The sequence below is a fragment of the Scatophagus argus genome, chromosome 24, assembly GCF_020382885.2.
Source record: "Scatophagus argus isolate fScaArg1 chromosome 24, fScaArg1.pri, whole genome shotgun sequence".
NCBI classification, from domain to species: Eukaryota; Metazoa; Chordata; class Actinopteri; family Scatophagidae; genus Scatophagus; species Scatophagus argus.
Genome location: NC_058516.1, coordinates 6,970,427 through 6,983,839, shown reverse-complemented (window position 1 = coordinate 6,983,839; position 13,413 = coordinate 6,970,427). Strand labels below are relative to the sequence as shown.

Sequence of the window (13,413 nt, the reverse complement as noted above, 5' to 3'; positions counted from 1 at the left end):
TCTTTTACCCCTCTCTTTATGTACATGCAGCTCTGCTTCCGTGTCGATGTTTTACCGGAACGACAGCACAGTGAAGCCGTACGCTCAGCAGTTACCGGGATGCTCCCTTGACTGCCCCCTAGAGGACTTTGTAAAAATTACAAAGCTCTCCATTTCAGAAGACCGGGACAAAGAGTGTCAGTTGCCATCAAAACGGAGTGATAAAGGTGAACTTTTCACACACACACACACACAATAAAAACCCAAGGCTGCTAAAATGACTGATGACTGTGCCACCTTTGATCCATTTTTATTTTTGCTGTCTCTCCATCCTCAGAAGTGATCATTTCTCTGGCGGTGTCCGGCTGTCTGCTCTTCCTCCTCATCGCCCTCCTCCTCGGCTTTATTTGTTGGCATAAAGAGCCAGCCAGCAGCCATGGATACCGCCATGTGATCAATCAGGAAGTCGCAGAGGAATCCTGACAGCAGCGCCTGCTCCTCCCTCGGAGATCTACAGACCTCACGTCTTGGGACAGCAGCGATGACGATGAACTTTAAAACTCCTGAGTGATGGTTTCATCATCACACTCGGTTTGGGACTCACAATGATGAAATGATGAAAAACATTTTTTCTCAAAAATGATTGTCTCCATTGGTTGGGGGGGATTTTTTTAACAAAATTTATTTCATAAATATTTCAAGATTTCGTATTTTAAAGGAACTTTTTTCATCATCACCTGAAACTAATAAGAGTAGCGATGAGTGAGACATTCTTGAAGGGACCAGGACTGATTTCTTCAAAACACAGCAGGGAAAATATTTTTAACAGTTTATCAGCTGGGAAAAAAAAAGAAAGGAAGAAACGCTGTGTTCTCACGTGGTCTGATGTCCAGACAGCCAGATAAGTTTCAACAAATATGACCCTGATTTGTGCTTGAACAGATTCTCTGTTTGTTGTTCAGTCTGAACGAGTGCAGAAAAGTTCAGAAAGTTCAGAAAGTTGATACTGAAATAGGTGACATAGCTGTTATATTAAGTCATGTAATTATGGACCGCAAATGTGATGGAAAAGGGTGAATTCTTACTGTTGAAAACAACATCCTTATTTTTCTGTTTTTCTTTCCATCTAGGCAGGTCTGAGTGTCCTTCAAAGCACAAGACCTGATGACAAGAGATGTTGACTGAGTTAAAACCAGTGTGCTTTTATATGTGTGTAACTGCAAATTCACGCGTATGTCACATGTGAGTCTGTGTGTCTGTTTATGTACACAGATGATGATGTTGTTTCTGTGTGTGTGTTGAGTTTGAGGCCTAATGACCAAGATGCCTTAAATATTTTTAACGATCTAACATAATGCATAACCCTTTGTTTTGTTTTTATTTTTCAAGTGGTGTGGTCCAAATAGGTACGTTTGATTCATCAGCAGCAGGCAGGTGTTTTACCAGAGAGAGAGAGAGAGAGAGAGAGAGAGGGTTACGGCCTCACGGCAGCAAACATCCAACCCCAAGTGTCCTTTAGTGAGACACACTTCCTCACATCCTCTCTGCCCCTGTAATCTGAAAAATGTTCTCCTGTCTGTCATTATGGAGGATATTCCAATTCCTTAAATGCACCTTGAGGAGAGAGGAGGCACCCTGAAACACCAGCGTGGTTGTGGCTCAGCTAGGCCTGACCTTTGACCTCTTGGTAGAGGGAAATCAAGCCTAAAACATGGCGCATTATTGTGAATAACTTGCATGGATTTTTGGAAACACTGGAAATCTTTGCACTTGATTGTTTTTTAATTGTGCTGCCTTTTTAAAAAGTCAAATTTGTACAATTTGAAAAGTGAAAAGCCGTTTTGTCTTTGAACTAATCATCTTTTAAATGCAGAGCAGATTAAAAAAATGCTTTTCCACAAGTGATCATGAGAAACCATAAACAATGGATCTAAAGCTCTTGCAGTTTTAGGAAAAGATAAGATAAGATAGCGTTTTTTGCAACAGGATATGAAAAGTTTTAAAAATCTAATATATTACAAATAAATTGAGCTCCTGGTGGATCCAGTTTCTGCACCTGGTTATTGGAACATATCATGTGACCTTTCTTAATTGTCATTTCAATTCTCTTTCATGCTGTATGAAACAATCAAGCTGAGAGAACATGTTGCTTGTAAATGTTTGGTTTGAAAAATAAATGATCAGTCGCTGTGAGTTTTGCTTGTAGATGCACAGAATCTCTTATCTCGTGGATTCTTCTGCTCGTGTTTTGCAGTGAGTCGGCCAGCTGCCGTCTTGACTTAATTTGGATGTTCCTTATAAACTTGTTAAGGCCGCATGACCAGCTGTCAGAGTTCATTCCTGAGCATGGTTTGATTTGTATGATGTAGTGGCAGACTGTACATAACTTTGGGTTGTATTTGGTACAGAAATGCTGGGGTAGAAGAGCAGTGAACTATCTTTTATGTAAGGTTTCATTCTTTTTTTCTCACTGGTCGGGTGATTGATTGACAAGCTCACTTTTGTCTTAAGAACAGTGCAGTAGGCCTTTATTTAAACATGGTAGTGCTTTTCTTGCATACATCGTTAGTGATCTGTCGCACAACAGGTTACATTCAATATGGCCACGGGTAAAACAAACCATAACATAAAACAATTCATAAAACGCTTATCGCTGCCTTTTTATTTTATAGCCGATAGAGCAAAGAACATTTCTACACAAAACTATATCACCTTTCAAAGAAAGAAATGACACCGAGTTGTTGCACTGTGATGCAGAAGCATGCACTGCAGATTTCTGAACAGGTGAACAGCTGGACCCAACACTGACACTTCCAATAATTTATTTTAATGTGTCCTCTAAAACTTGATATGAGTAATGCTTTTTTTAAATTATTTTTTCTTGTATGAAGTCAAAGCCTAAATGGTCATTTACAGATTAGGTCCCATTCAGTCCTGACAAAGCTGGCAAGCACAGACACATTGGTTTCAGTCTGAGAACTGGGTTGTATTTGAAAAATGTTCCATGAAAGTGAAATTATGCTCACAGGTGTCTGGTTTGAGATTCAGATAATTTGTGACGGTATGAATCATGATGAGAGTTGGAAAGTGATAAAATAAACTATAAAATCTATTAAACAATGAAAATTAATGTTAAAAAAAGGTATAAAAACATACAAAAATTTCCAAAACAAAAATCTAAAATCTCACACATACTGACTCCTATTGTCTCCTGTACACATGGATTGAAAATGGACAAACTCCGACACACACAGACAATCAAAAGCACACATCATCCCACCATTTCTTGTGCAAAAATATTTTCCTTAAGGAATGAAACTATTAGATATGACAAAAATGTGATGGCACGTCGATATTTCCTTTCTCAAAGGATAAATAGTAAAATATAGAATCCAGATGATTACTGATGAAAACACACGGAACGAGTAGGAAAAGAAATCCCACATGAGGCGCAAGGCCTTTTCTCTTAAGGTGGACGTCTTCTAAGTGCAAAATGTTGCCTCACAGCTCACAAAGGATCAGATTACATGAAAAGTTTTTTTTGGTTAAAAAACACACTTCAGAGAATTTCACACATTTCACATCTACAAATGAACAATCCTACATCTGATTTCTGCTTCGGCGTTGAATGCAGATTACATATTGATCTATGACATATTTGTCCAATTAAACTGATAATGTCACTGCCAAGTATCTATTATTATTATTATTAATAAATCTATTATGTTGTTGTTTTTTAAACCCCAACATTCAAGAACTTGACAGTTTGATAAAGACTTAAGTTTATCATAGTTTGTATTGAGTTGTGGGGAAGGAAGCCTGGATTTGGCTGCTGTTAAAACATTTTAATCCAACAGCAGTAACATGTTCTTATGATTGAGTAGATTTTATTAAAACCTGAGTCTGTGCCCTAAAGTCATCTACTGAATCTGTTTCTCCACCGCTGACTTTGTTTGTTTTTTGTTTTTACACATCTACATATTGACAACATCCATATGGCAGCTGCACATAAATTTCACATTTACCTTGCGGCTGTAAGCAGTTTACATGGATGATAGCCTGTCAGCAATGAAAAAAAAGCTTATTTTACAAGTCAAACTAAACAAGAATCCAGTACATCAGGCCTTGAGGAGGCAGGCTGAAGTCTTACGCTTGCTGATGGCGTTTATACAACTCTGTCTTTGTGGCACCAGAATTAACAGTAAATAAAAAAACAGTGATTTGTCACCAACACGTTAATATCACCACGTTCGTGATGGAAGGTTTGGTAAGCTTTTGTATTTGTGTTTTGCTGTTTTTGAGAGCTTTCTTAACTTATCAGATTAGAGTTCGAGCTAATTGTTAGCCAGCGGCAAATTAGCAACGGCTAATTCCTGTCGTGTGTAACCAGGCCTAAAGGTGGAAAACGATGAAACGGCCTTTGTAGATGCATATTATTTGCTTTTAATAGTCAGAAAAGCATTTTTGAGGATTGAGGATGAAGCTAGCAGCCAGCATACTTCAGTTTTTTTCTGGCCTAAATTACCCATGTTTATGCTAATTAAAACGTCTGTATCATATGCGTGGCCACTGAAAACAATCACTAGGAGAATACTGTTTCTGAAGGCTCACACTTTTTTGTTTTTTGTTATCTTAGCAACCCACTATTGACAAACCCACACGACAGTTTGACAGATGCTTAGTGAACATAACGTCTCTGCGCCCGGGACTGTTGACGGACACCCCGTCGCAGATTCGACAGTAGCCACGTTAGCTTCGTAAGATGCTACATGGCTCCTGTCCGACCACAATGCTGTGCTCCATAGAAGTACAATTAGCGACCGAAACAGTTGACAAAAGCAGTCTGGTCCTTGTGGTTTTAGTTGCGTTAGCCGTATTAGTGCTAAAACTCTCAGCCATGATCTGCTTTCATTCTGGTCCATAAAAACTCCAGGTGCTTCGGGTGGAAAACGCATCTCTAAAGACGTTGGTGTCTCAAAAACAAAAACAAAAACAAACAAAACAAAGCAGCCATGACACAATAACATCCCAGCTGCTAATGCCACCACTTTTCTGTGGAATAACCGATTTTTAGGCTGGACCTGATCCAGAGCAAGGCCTCAGAAGTACCTGCTTTGCATCTGGACAAAGCAAAATGGTGACAAGAAAAGCAGGAAATTGCTATTAAACGTCTCTTCTTTTCAGTCTTTGACAATGGACCCCACTTAATTCTGTGGGGTGCAGAAATACGTCTGCGACCCGCAGTAATAATTCTGCGGCGTTGAATAGAAGTTGCTGTGATGATGATTGTGGTTGTTGTTCTGCGGGGTGGAGTAGTAGTTGTGATGGTGGTGATGGTGACTCTGCATGTTTCCGTAGGCAAAAAGGAGGGGGGCCGTGGAAGGTGGCGGTTGCTGGGCGGATGCAACGCCCGCTGCCAGAGTCCCATTGCACTGGATGGAGCCATACCAACAAGACGTACTGAGTTGGGGAGTGGTGGAGAGGAGACTGAAAGATGAGAGGGATGGAGAAGAGGCGTGTTGGAGAAGAGAGAGGATAAGGTAAAGACAAATAAACCATAAGTCATTTAATCTGAAAAACAGAAACTGGAAAACTGTATTTCTGCTTGTGTGTGCGCCCACCTGGTCCGATCTGTTCTACTGTTAATGCTTCTGGAGAGGTCGTCATCGCTATCGTATCGGCGAGGGTTGTCAAAGAAATAAGCTCTCGAGCTGAAACTGTGGCTGTTGATCATCCCTCCCGGAGCCTGAAAGATGTAGAAATGTTCATACTTCAGGATAGTTTTCAGCTCTGAAAAGTCACAGTTCTGTCTGACAGGTTACTGCTGGCATTTCTACATTACGTAGGGTTTTAAATCTGGCGATATGATAGATAGCATAGCACAGGGGTTACAGTTTTACCAGGTTCTGGTTGGGTCTCTGGACTCTGAAGAAAAGCACCACTAAGCTTGTAGGTAGCAGCTCCCAGAAGAACAGAATGATCCCAAACACAACGTAGGCTTCACCGCTGACCTCCTGCACGTCGGCCTGCAACACACACACAAACTCAACATTTGGACTTTTTCAGAAAACATCACATTCACACAAACTACACTACTGAGTATGGCAAGGGGCTGTCGCTTTCTAAAAACACATAATTATAATTTCAAACAACTTTTTAATGATCCAGAAATATAAAAAAGGTGTATTAGTACTTGTTACTGTGATGTTATGTATGTATAAATATGGGTAAAATGCTTAGTACACACTCCTAGACAGACAGAGGAAGGGACAGAGTAATGAGATGCTGCTCTGACAGCTGGTATTCAGACAGATTAAAGGCGTAATTTGCATTGTCAGATTATGCCCACACGTACACACAGTCGATGTCTGTTGGTGTGTATCATGTCCAATATATACACACAAACACACATGATGGATCCCTTTAAAAGAGGATGTCCATCTCAAGACCTGAACAAGGCCTGTTGATTTAGGTCACAACACACACACACACACACACACACACACAGTTATTTATAGCCAAACAAAGCCCTTTACCCCACTAAGCATTGCTTTCCCAGATCTCCTAAGATGGATTGGCCACACAAACACATACACTGGACACTGAGTTTATGGCTACATAAAGGCTTATTTTCCACATGTAACAGAATCCAGTGGGTACAGTACCTGATCAGAAACGCTGTACCAGCCGTAGTTGAAGGGGCTGGGCCTGTCCTGTGGTGACAGGGCCACCACCACCAGATTGTAACAGGCTCTGGATGTGTAGAGCAGAATCACCACAGCCCCTATGGCTGTCGCCTGGCACACTGATGTACCCTGGAGGAAGCGTTAGCATGCATGCTTATTACAAGCTCACGCTCATGTATCAGTCAGCCTTTGGCCTGTAATTGAATGTCAGATATGGGCCACAGATGTGATTCACCAATGTGAGTGAGGCCTCTCCATCACCAAAATGACAGACTATAGGTCAGGAAATGAGTTTTGAGGGACACAAATTGAAGCGTCTGTATTGTCTGCATTATGGTAACTATCATGAGTCACCGTTACTGCCGGTCGTGCTGGATATCGTTTGACAATGATGTAGACCAGTGCTAAGGCACATGGGGACAGAGAAAGACACAAACCACAATGACAGTGGTATCATGGGGAAACCAACATCAGTATTTCTTATGCCAACTGCCCAAAAGTAACACATGACAAGTGCTCTCGATCCTGAGAAGACAGAAGAACACTAACAAAACTAACAATGTTATTGTGTGTTTATGGGGGTTTAAGAAGGTGCACAAAAAATGCTCTGATTTGATCTTCCGTCAGCAGAATCCTCTGTACAATACCAGAGCATCTGAAGCGTGACTTTTCAATACCTTAGTTTATGGACAGCAAAATTTGGTTTAACATAAAGCAGTGGTATAAGTCTGGCCAAGCAAAATATACTCTAAAACAAGCAAATTTATGCATTCATCATGTTATCATTATTATTATCATTGTTGTTATTATTATTTTACCTTGGATTCAAGGTAGACATTGGCAGAGGACATCTTGGCGACCTTGAAGATGCAGACAGCCAGAGAGACAGCACACAGGACAAACAGACTGTCGTTGATCAAGACCCGGGCCAGGACTGCATGTCTGATACCCCCATCACTAGAGACATGAAGGTTAGTCGCTTTAGAAAATCATAGACGATCGAAAACTGTTGTGATGTGGGGGACGAAATGTACAAGCACACAAAGGTCTGTTCAAGGTGTTCTTTTACCTTGGTGATTCAGAGCGCTCCAGAGCTCCTTGCACTAACAATGCACAAGTTAAATTCACCACCAGGAAAAATATACTGAGACACAGGAAAAACAAACGCAGAGGAACCCTTGAGAGAGAAAGAGAGGGCAAAATACACACAGACAGTAAGAGAAAATCACAAAAACAACTTTCTTCATAAACAACAACATATTAAAATCCATGGCATTAAAGCTGCAGATCACGTGTGTTAGAGAGAAGAGAGGAAAAGAAAGAGAGAATACAGCCGTATTCTGAATTTCTTTAGCCATCACTTACAAAAAGATTACTGCATGTTATCTCATGTTGGTGGTTCCATTTAGAATAATTTCTTAACGAAATCCAAGCCAAATCTACCAAAAATTAGAATATCTGCAAGTCATATTAAAAACCAACAGCACTACAGGGCAGACTTACTTGTATTTGGTGAGCTCTGGGGAATACTTGGCTTTAGCCTTAAACATCACCTGAACAAGAAAAGCACACATACAGTGATATATTTTTATATATATAGATGACACGTATTTCCAAATTTTATTTAATTTGACTCATATGGAAACAATATCCATGCTATTTTAACAGTGTATATATCATCGGTTTCTTCAGGAGACATTTAATAAGTCCACAAAATAATAACAAATGTGCAGAGTAAAGAATATGAACATAAGGCAGGAGGAAAGAGAGCAAATGGGGTCCTTTTTTTCTTTTAGGTGACAAGTATAAACTTAAGTATGTTGGAGGATTGACTATTCAGCCCCCCCCAAAAAAAGTCCAACTGAATTGATAAAAGTCATTTCTGTGCATTTAAAATGTCAGTGTGATTTATAAATGCATTCTTAATTTTATAAATGAAAGGAAGCGGCGGAGGGAAAGGGTATTTGGCTTGTTTGACCTCCATGTCTCTGAGGTGTTGGTTGGGCAGTTTAACTGACAGTAACAGGGGTGGAGACAGTATAAACAAATATATGTTAAAAGACAGTGACAGTCAACAACTTATAACGGTGTCAAAGAAAAGGGACCACAGGAATGAACCCTGGATTTGATTGATCTGACATGCAGGTAGGTCTTTAAAATATTCTGTACGATTTCAGCTAAGTAGTTTGTTAGTTTGGCAGCTCATTTTATATGTTGAAAACTGAATAAAATGCATGCGATTGCTGTGCACATTCATATTGTGTGCATGACTTTTAGTTTGACTTTTAGTTAGAATGACACTTTTCCTGGAGTGGCTCATTAAAGGTTCACAACAAATGAAAAAGTCTATGGTCTTTTACTCCATATGCTTTTGGCTCTCAAAATGACATTTTTTTTACTATTATTGGATGCTTGATGACAACAGCGATGTTGGCATTAACCCCAAATACTTCCTGTTTTTATTCATTTGTGTGCATTTTTGTGTTTATTATTCACTGACTGCTACTTGCCCCTTTGGCATAAAAAAGCTCCACTCTAATACAGTCAGAGCAATTAAAGGCATCTCTATGTTATAACAGCTGACAAATCTCTATCATCTAGTGTTATGTATTAATACAAAGTCCTAATAATACACTTAAGAAGGAGATGCTAGCCAGCTAATATATGCTTCACTCGGAGTTACATTATGCTCATGAAACCGCAGCGACTGTTGCTGCTTTATGCAAATACAGTTTAAACAGAAATGAATGCAGTTTGTGACTGTGCAAAGAATGGCTTGCTGGCAGCTGTGTGCACAAACAGACGGTGCCTTTGGTGAGATCAGGGGTTTGACTTGTTTCAGCCTTAAACCAAAGAACAAGGTGTTTAACATGAGCAGGCTGCACAGACAAAGAAAGGAGCAAAACCTAAAGGAAGCCATCAGGAGAGCAGAAGACAAACATGTACTGTAAACACATCTAAACACACCAGAATCTATTCTTTTCCAGCTCAAACTCCCATGTACTTGTATTGGTTGGTATGAAAATTATCAAATACACAGTTAAGACAAGCTAAACACAATCATCTACCAGCCGCTTTGCTGCCAACACGTTATCAGCAGTGACCTCAACAAACATCAAACTGTACACAGGTCCGGTTTACAGAAGCCGGGACACTGGCCTCCACTGATCTGGTTCACTCACTTCCTGGAGTGACTTCTTGTTTTTGAAAAATGTTTCCCAAAATGTAGTTCATTCAGTTTTAAAGAGGTACAAACATGCAGACATATGCCATACTGACTCTAATCAGCTTGTCCTTATCAGTCAGGCTCTTTACTAATGATGATAATGACTAATTTTGATATTAAATGAGAGGTGCCGTGGCCACAGATGTCTTTGAAAATTGCTCAGCGGTTTCAACACACACACTCCTTTTGTGTGAGAATGTAGGCCAGTAGGAGGTAATTTATAACCTAGAAATGAAGCAACCAGAATACAGGTCACATACTTCATATATACTGCATGATGTGTGTACCTCAGAAATGTATGGAAAATTGGGCTAAATCAATACTTTCTTACTTGCATACTGTTTTTGTCTCATTATTACTGTTATCATTTCCCTATAAGAAAGAGCTCAAATGTAAAAAAGAAAAAAAAGGAGAAGTAAATCACAGGCCAGGAGTATGAACTCACGTCTGACTCACCAGAAAACACACGACACACAAGTATTTCCACACATGCATGTGTGTGTCAGGTGACAGAATGTGTCACGGTGGCATGATGTTATATTAGGTTTCTGTCAACATATTTTCAGTGAGTTCAGCATTAAACAGTGTGGTTCAGTAGCGACGTGCTAATGTGCCACTGGTTGAACCACAGCTTTGCTAAAGTTGCTCTGGGGTTTTGCTTTCTTGTGATGACTTGTTAGTAATGGTGCATAAGCACTCACAAAACATTCAGTCAATGATGTTAATGTAGAACTATTGGTTATAACTGCTTTAATGTTTTTTTGGTTGACGTGCAAGAGGTTTGTTCTGCCACTCGTGATTGAGAAGGCAACACAAGCTTTGTGTAACGCATTATATTTTTGGCCCATTCCTGTAGCAGAACAGTCAGAGTTTCTACTGGTGGAGAAAATATTAATCCAGTATATTACTCAGGTCTGACCCGGCTAGACATGAACCCACAAGCAGGAAAAGTTTATTCACTGAGCTGTCCAGTCACATGGTTTTCTCCAAATAGCTAGAGATACATATTTTTAAATCTATAATGACAGGTTTGCAGATATGTCAGTAATGGTGGAAGAAAGGCTGCTGTTTCCACCATACATGCAGTGTTGATTTTGCTGCTTTAATACAGCAAAAGTGTTATTCAGAGTGAATGTATTTTGTAAACCTTAACCAGCCTAAGATCAGCCAATGGGTTACAGTGTTTATTCAGCAGGCATGACACCATTAGCTTCATCACCTTGTCTCCACTTACTTTGTACTCACACCTCTTCTTGTGAATACTGGTACTGTGTTTTTCTTTGGAGTGACTGAACTGTGGAGTTACCAGCTAAAAGTCTCAAGTTGTGTAGGTGTTTTCTGAGAGAGAAACAAACAGGTCTTTGACATTTGGAGTGGGCAGGAGTCGAACAACTGTGGCTAACCAACGCGCACACACACGATTTGCGACATGCGCCGCTGACAGGAACATTTGCTGAAGTCTACTTATTGAATAAAACACATCAATGGAGGCTGGGTCTTAATGTAACACAGGCTTTTAGTGGGAGATCTGAACATCTGTCACCCCGGGACATGTTCTGAGTCAATTTGCAGAGCTTTCAAACCAGCAGCAATCCAAAAAGATTGCTTCAAGTCAGTCAACCCGCTTTACTATGGAACATGTAGGGTGACATTGACCACATTTGCAAAAGAAGAAAGAAGAAGAAAGACTGGATATTACAGAACTCCACAGGCAAAAACTCGAGATTTCATTTACTTTGCTGGAGGAACAGAGATGACATGACTATTGATCACTGGTCACCCACGATACTGCATTCTGACTGACTTAGCATTACTACTATTAGTAATTAGTAGCATTAACACTGAACTTTTGACGATTATTAATTTGCCATCTTGCTGAGGGTTGGATATCATTCTCGTGTATGAAGCTGGAGTCAGGAGATGGTAGCTTAGCATAAAGACAGAAGGGTGAAACATCTAGTTTTGCTGTAAACCAGAAATGAAACTTACAATTTATGCTTCAGAAATTAACAATGTTTAATCAATTATCTAATTAGTCATTTAGTTTATCATTTTGTATTAACTATTTCATCTCTATTTTTTCATCCATCATATCCAGCAAGCATTTGCCAAAGAGGCACCGTCATAGCCTTGTTGGAGCTGTGGTTTTTGAAAAGCTGTTTTTTTAGTCTTTGCTAAAACGACCTCCGACGTGTGTTTGCTGTAGATTCAATGAGACAATGATTAACCATTGTTAAAATAGGTGCACTTTTAACTAGAGATGGGTGACCAGTCCTGGGAGAGCCTCTGCTTACAGGCTTTTGGGTGATGTTGGCACCAGGTATGGTGGACCTTGGTTTAATAGGAGTCCCCCAGAGGAGTTAAAGGAATGCAGTACAATAGAATAACACCACAGTCTGCTTGTAAGGAAGTTGAATTACGTTTTAAAGGTGAAATTGAATTAATACAGTGGACACAAAATTGCAGAGTCAGCTGTTTTATGGAATCAGGTCATACACCAATACTGCACGCTGTCTCTCCTTCTCACACAGTGCAGTCTTACCTGTGTGAAGTAGAGGTTGAGTAGACAGAGTGTGAAGAACTGCAGGCAGACGGGGCAGCAGTAAAGCAGCCAGTAGGCCAGAGGCTGCAGCTGGCTGGCCTGCACCACATTTTTAAAGTAGAAAGAGAAGAGGGTCGTCCTCAGCGCTGCCCACAGCAAACACAGGAACAAAAACACACTCTGGTAGCTGAAGCGCTTGTGTCCGTAGTGCAAAATGAGCCAGAGCTGCAGGTAAACGAAAACAAACAAGAAAGAGTAGAGGACTGTGTAGATCGTAGTTAAGCTGAGCTCCAGTGTTGGGGAGATTGCAGCACCATGGGACTCCTTCAGTGAGGTAAACAAATTGGAATTAACCTCCTCTCCTGCCGAAAACATCTCAACTGGCGGCTCGTACTAACACATGGGATGTTGTGAAGGCAAAACCATTAAAACTGGGTCAGACCTGCGCTAAACATTCGGATGAAAATTTGCGACAAAAACATTTTATTTTGTTAAGAAGTGGCATAATGTTGCGCTGGGATATAAATCCGATATTAGCTTGAATAAAAAATGGGGTGTAGTTTTTCAGAAAAGTCCAAAACAACAAGAAAGAGAGACCAAAAGCAAGAGAGAGGTCCCTCTTGCGAATCTCTGCAAAGCTGTTCTCTGCAAAAACAACTTAAGGGGGAAAAACCTCCAGATCAGCTGTGATGCAGTTTTATTCCCGCCCCCTTGCTCTCAGCTAAAACGGAAACCAGCGCTGCAGGGTCCACCATCTTGGCTCAATACCAGGCTGATTTTCTGTGAAACAGCTGACCCTAGAGCCGCAGTTTCTAGCCAGTTTCCGAGCTAAAGATCCCAAGTGAAAGACGAACGCATGCCCACTTCCTCAGCGTGCCGCTTCATTGGCCAATCTTGCAGCCCAGCCCCCACTGTTTTCTCTCTCCATTGGTTTATGATGATGTCAGCTGTAGCAGTGCCCACCCTCGTTGGCATGTGAT

The 13,413-nt window shown here is 40.5% G+C and overlaps 3 protein-coding genes across 8 annotated transcripts in view; 2 read left to right on the top strand and 1 right to left on the bottom strand.

Annotated features, from left to right (window-relative positions):
• acp2 (acid phosphatase 2, lysosomal) overlaps window positions 1-2,172 on the top strand; it is an 84,178-nt gene extending 82,006 nt beyond the window's left edge. For 3 of the 4 annotated variants that reach the window (XM_046382891.1, XM_046382892.1, XM_046382890.1), the window contains 2 exons: window positions 31-206; window positions 317-2,172. In XM_046382891.1, the coding sequence (XP_046238847.1) occupies window positions 31-206; window positions 317-462 (322 nt within the window). In that variant the 3' untranslated portion in view covers window positions 463-2,172. The remainder of the gene's footprint in view (window positions 1-30; window positions 207-316) is intronic. The other variant, XR_006842792.1, reaches the window with a different exon arrangement.
• Window positions 2,173-5,112: 2,940 nt separating this feature from the next.
• Window positions 5,113-13,234, bottom strand: gpr137c (G protein-coupled receptor 137c). Its single transcript, XM_046382889.1, has 8 exons — window positions 12,434-13,234; window positions 8,169-8,218; window positions 7,735-7,842; window positions 7,484-7,622; window positions 6,645-6,794; window positions 5,880-6,005; window positions 5,601-5,725; window positions 5,113-5,466 (listed from the first exon to the last, which is right to left on the bottom strand). The coding sequence occupies exons 1-8, from the start codon at window positions 12,806-12,808 to the stop codon at window positions 5,184-5,186; spliced, it is 1,356 nt and encodes a 451-aa protein (XP_046238845.1). The 5' UTR covers window positions 12,809-13,234; the 3' UTR covers window positions 5,113-5,183.
• Window positions 7,505-13,413, top strand: part of txndc16 (thioredoxin domain containing 16) — a 56,326-nt gene continuing 50,417 nt past the window's right edge. For all 3 annotated transcript variants that reach the window (XR_006842790.1, XR_006842789.1, XM_046382887.1), the window contains exon 1: window positions 7,505-7,636. Coding sequence is in view for 1 of the 3 variants with exons in the window: in XM_046382887.1 (XP_046238843.1) it covers window positions 7,604-7,636 (33 nt within the window). In the remaining 2 variants the exon portion in view is untranslated. The remainder of the gene's footprint in view (window positions 7,637-13,413) is intronic.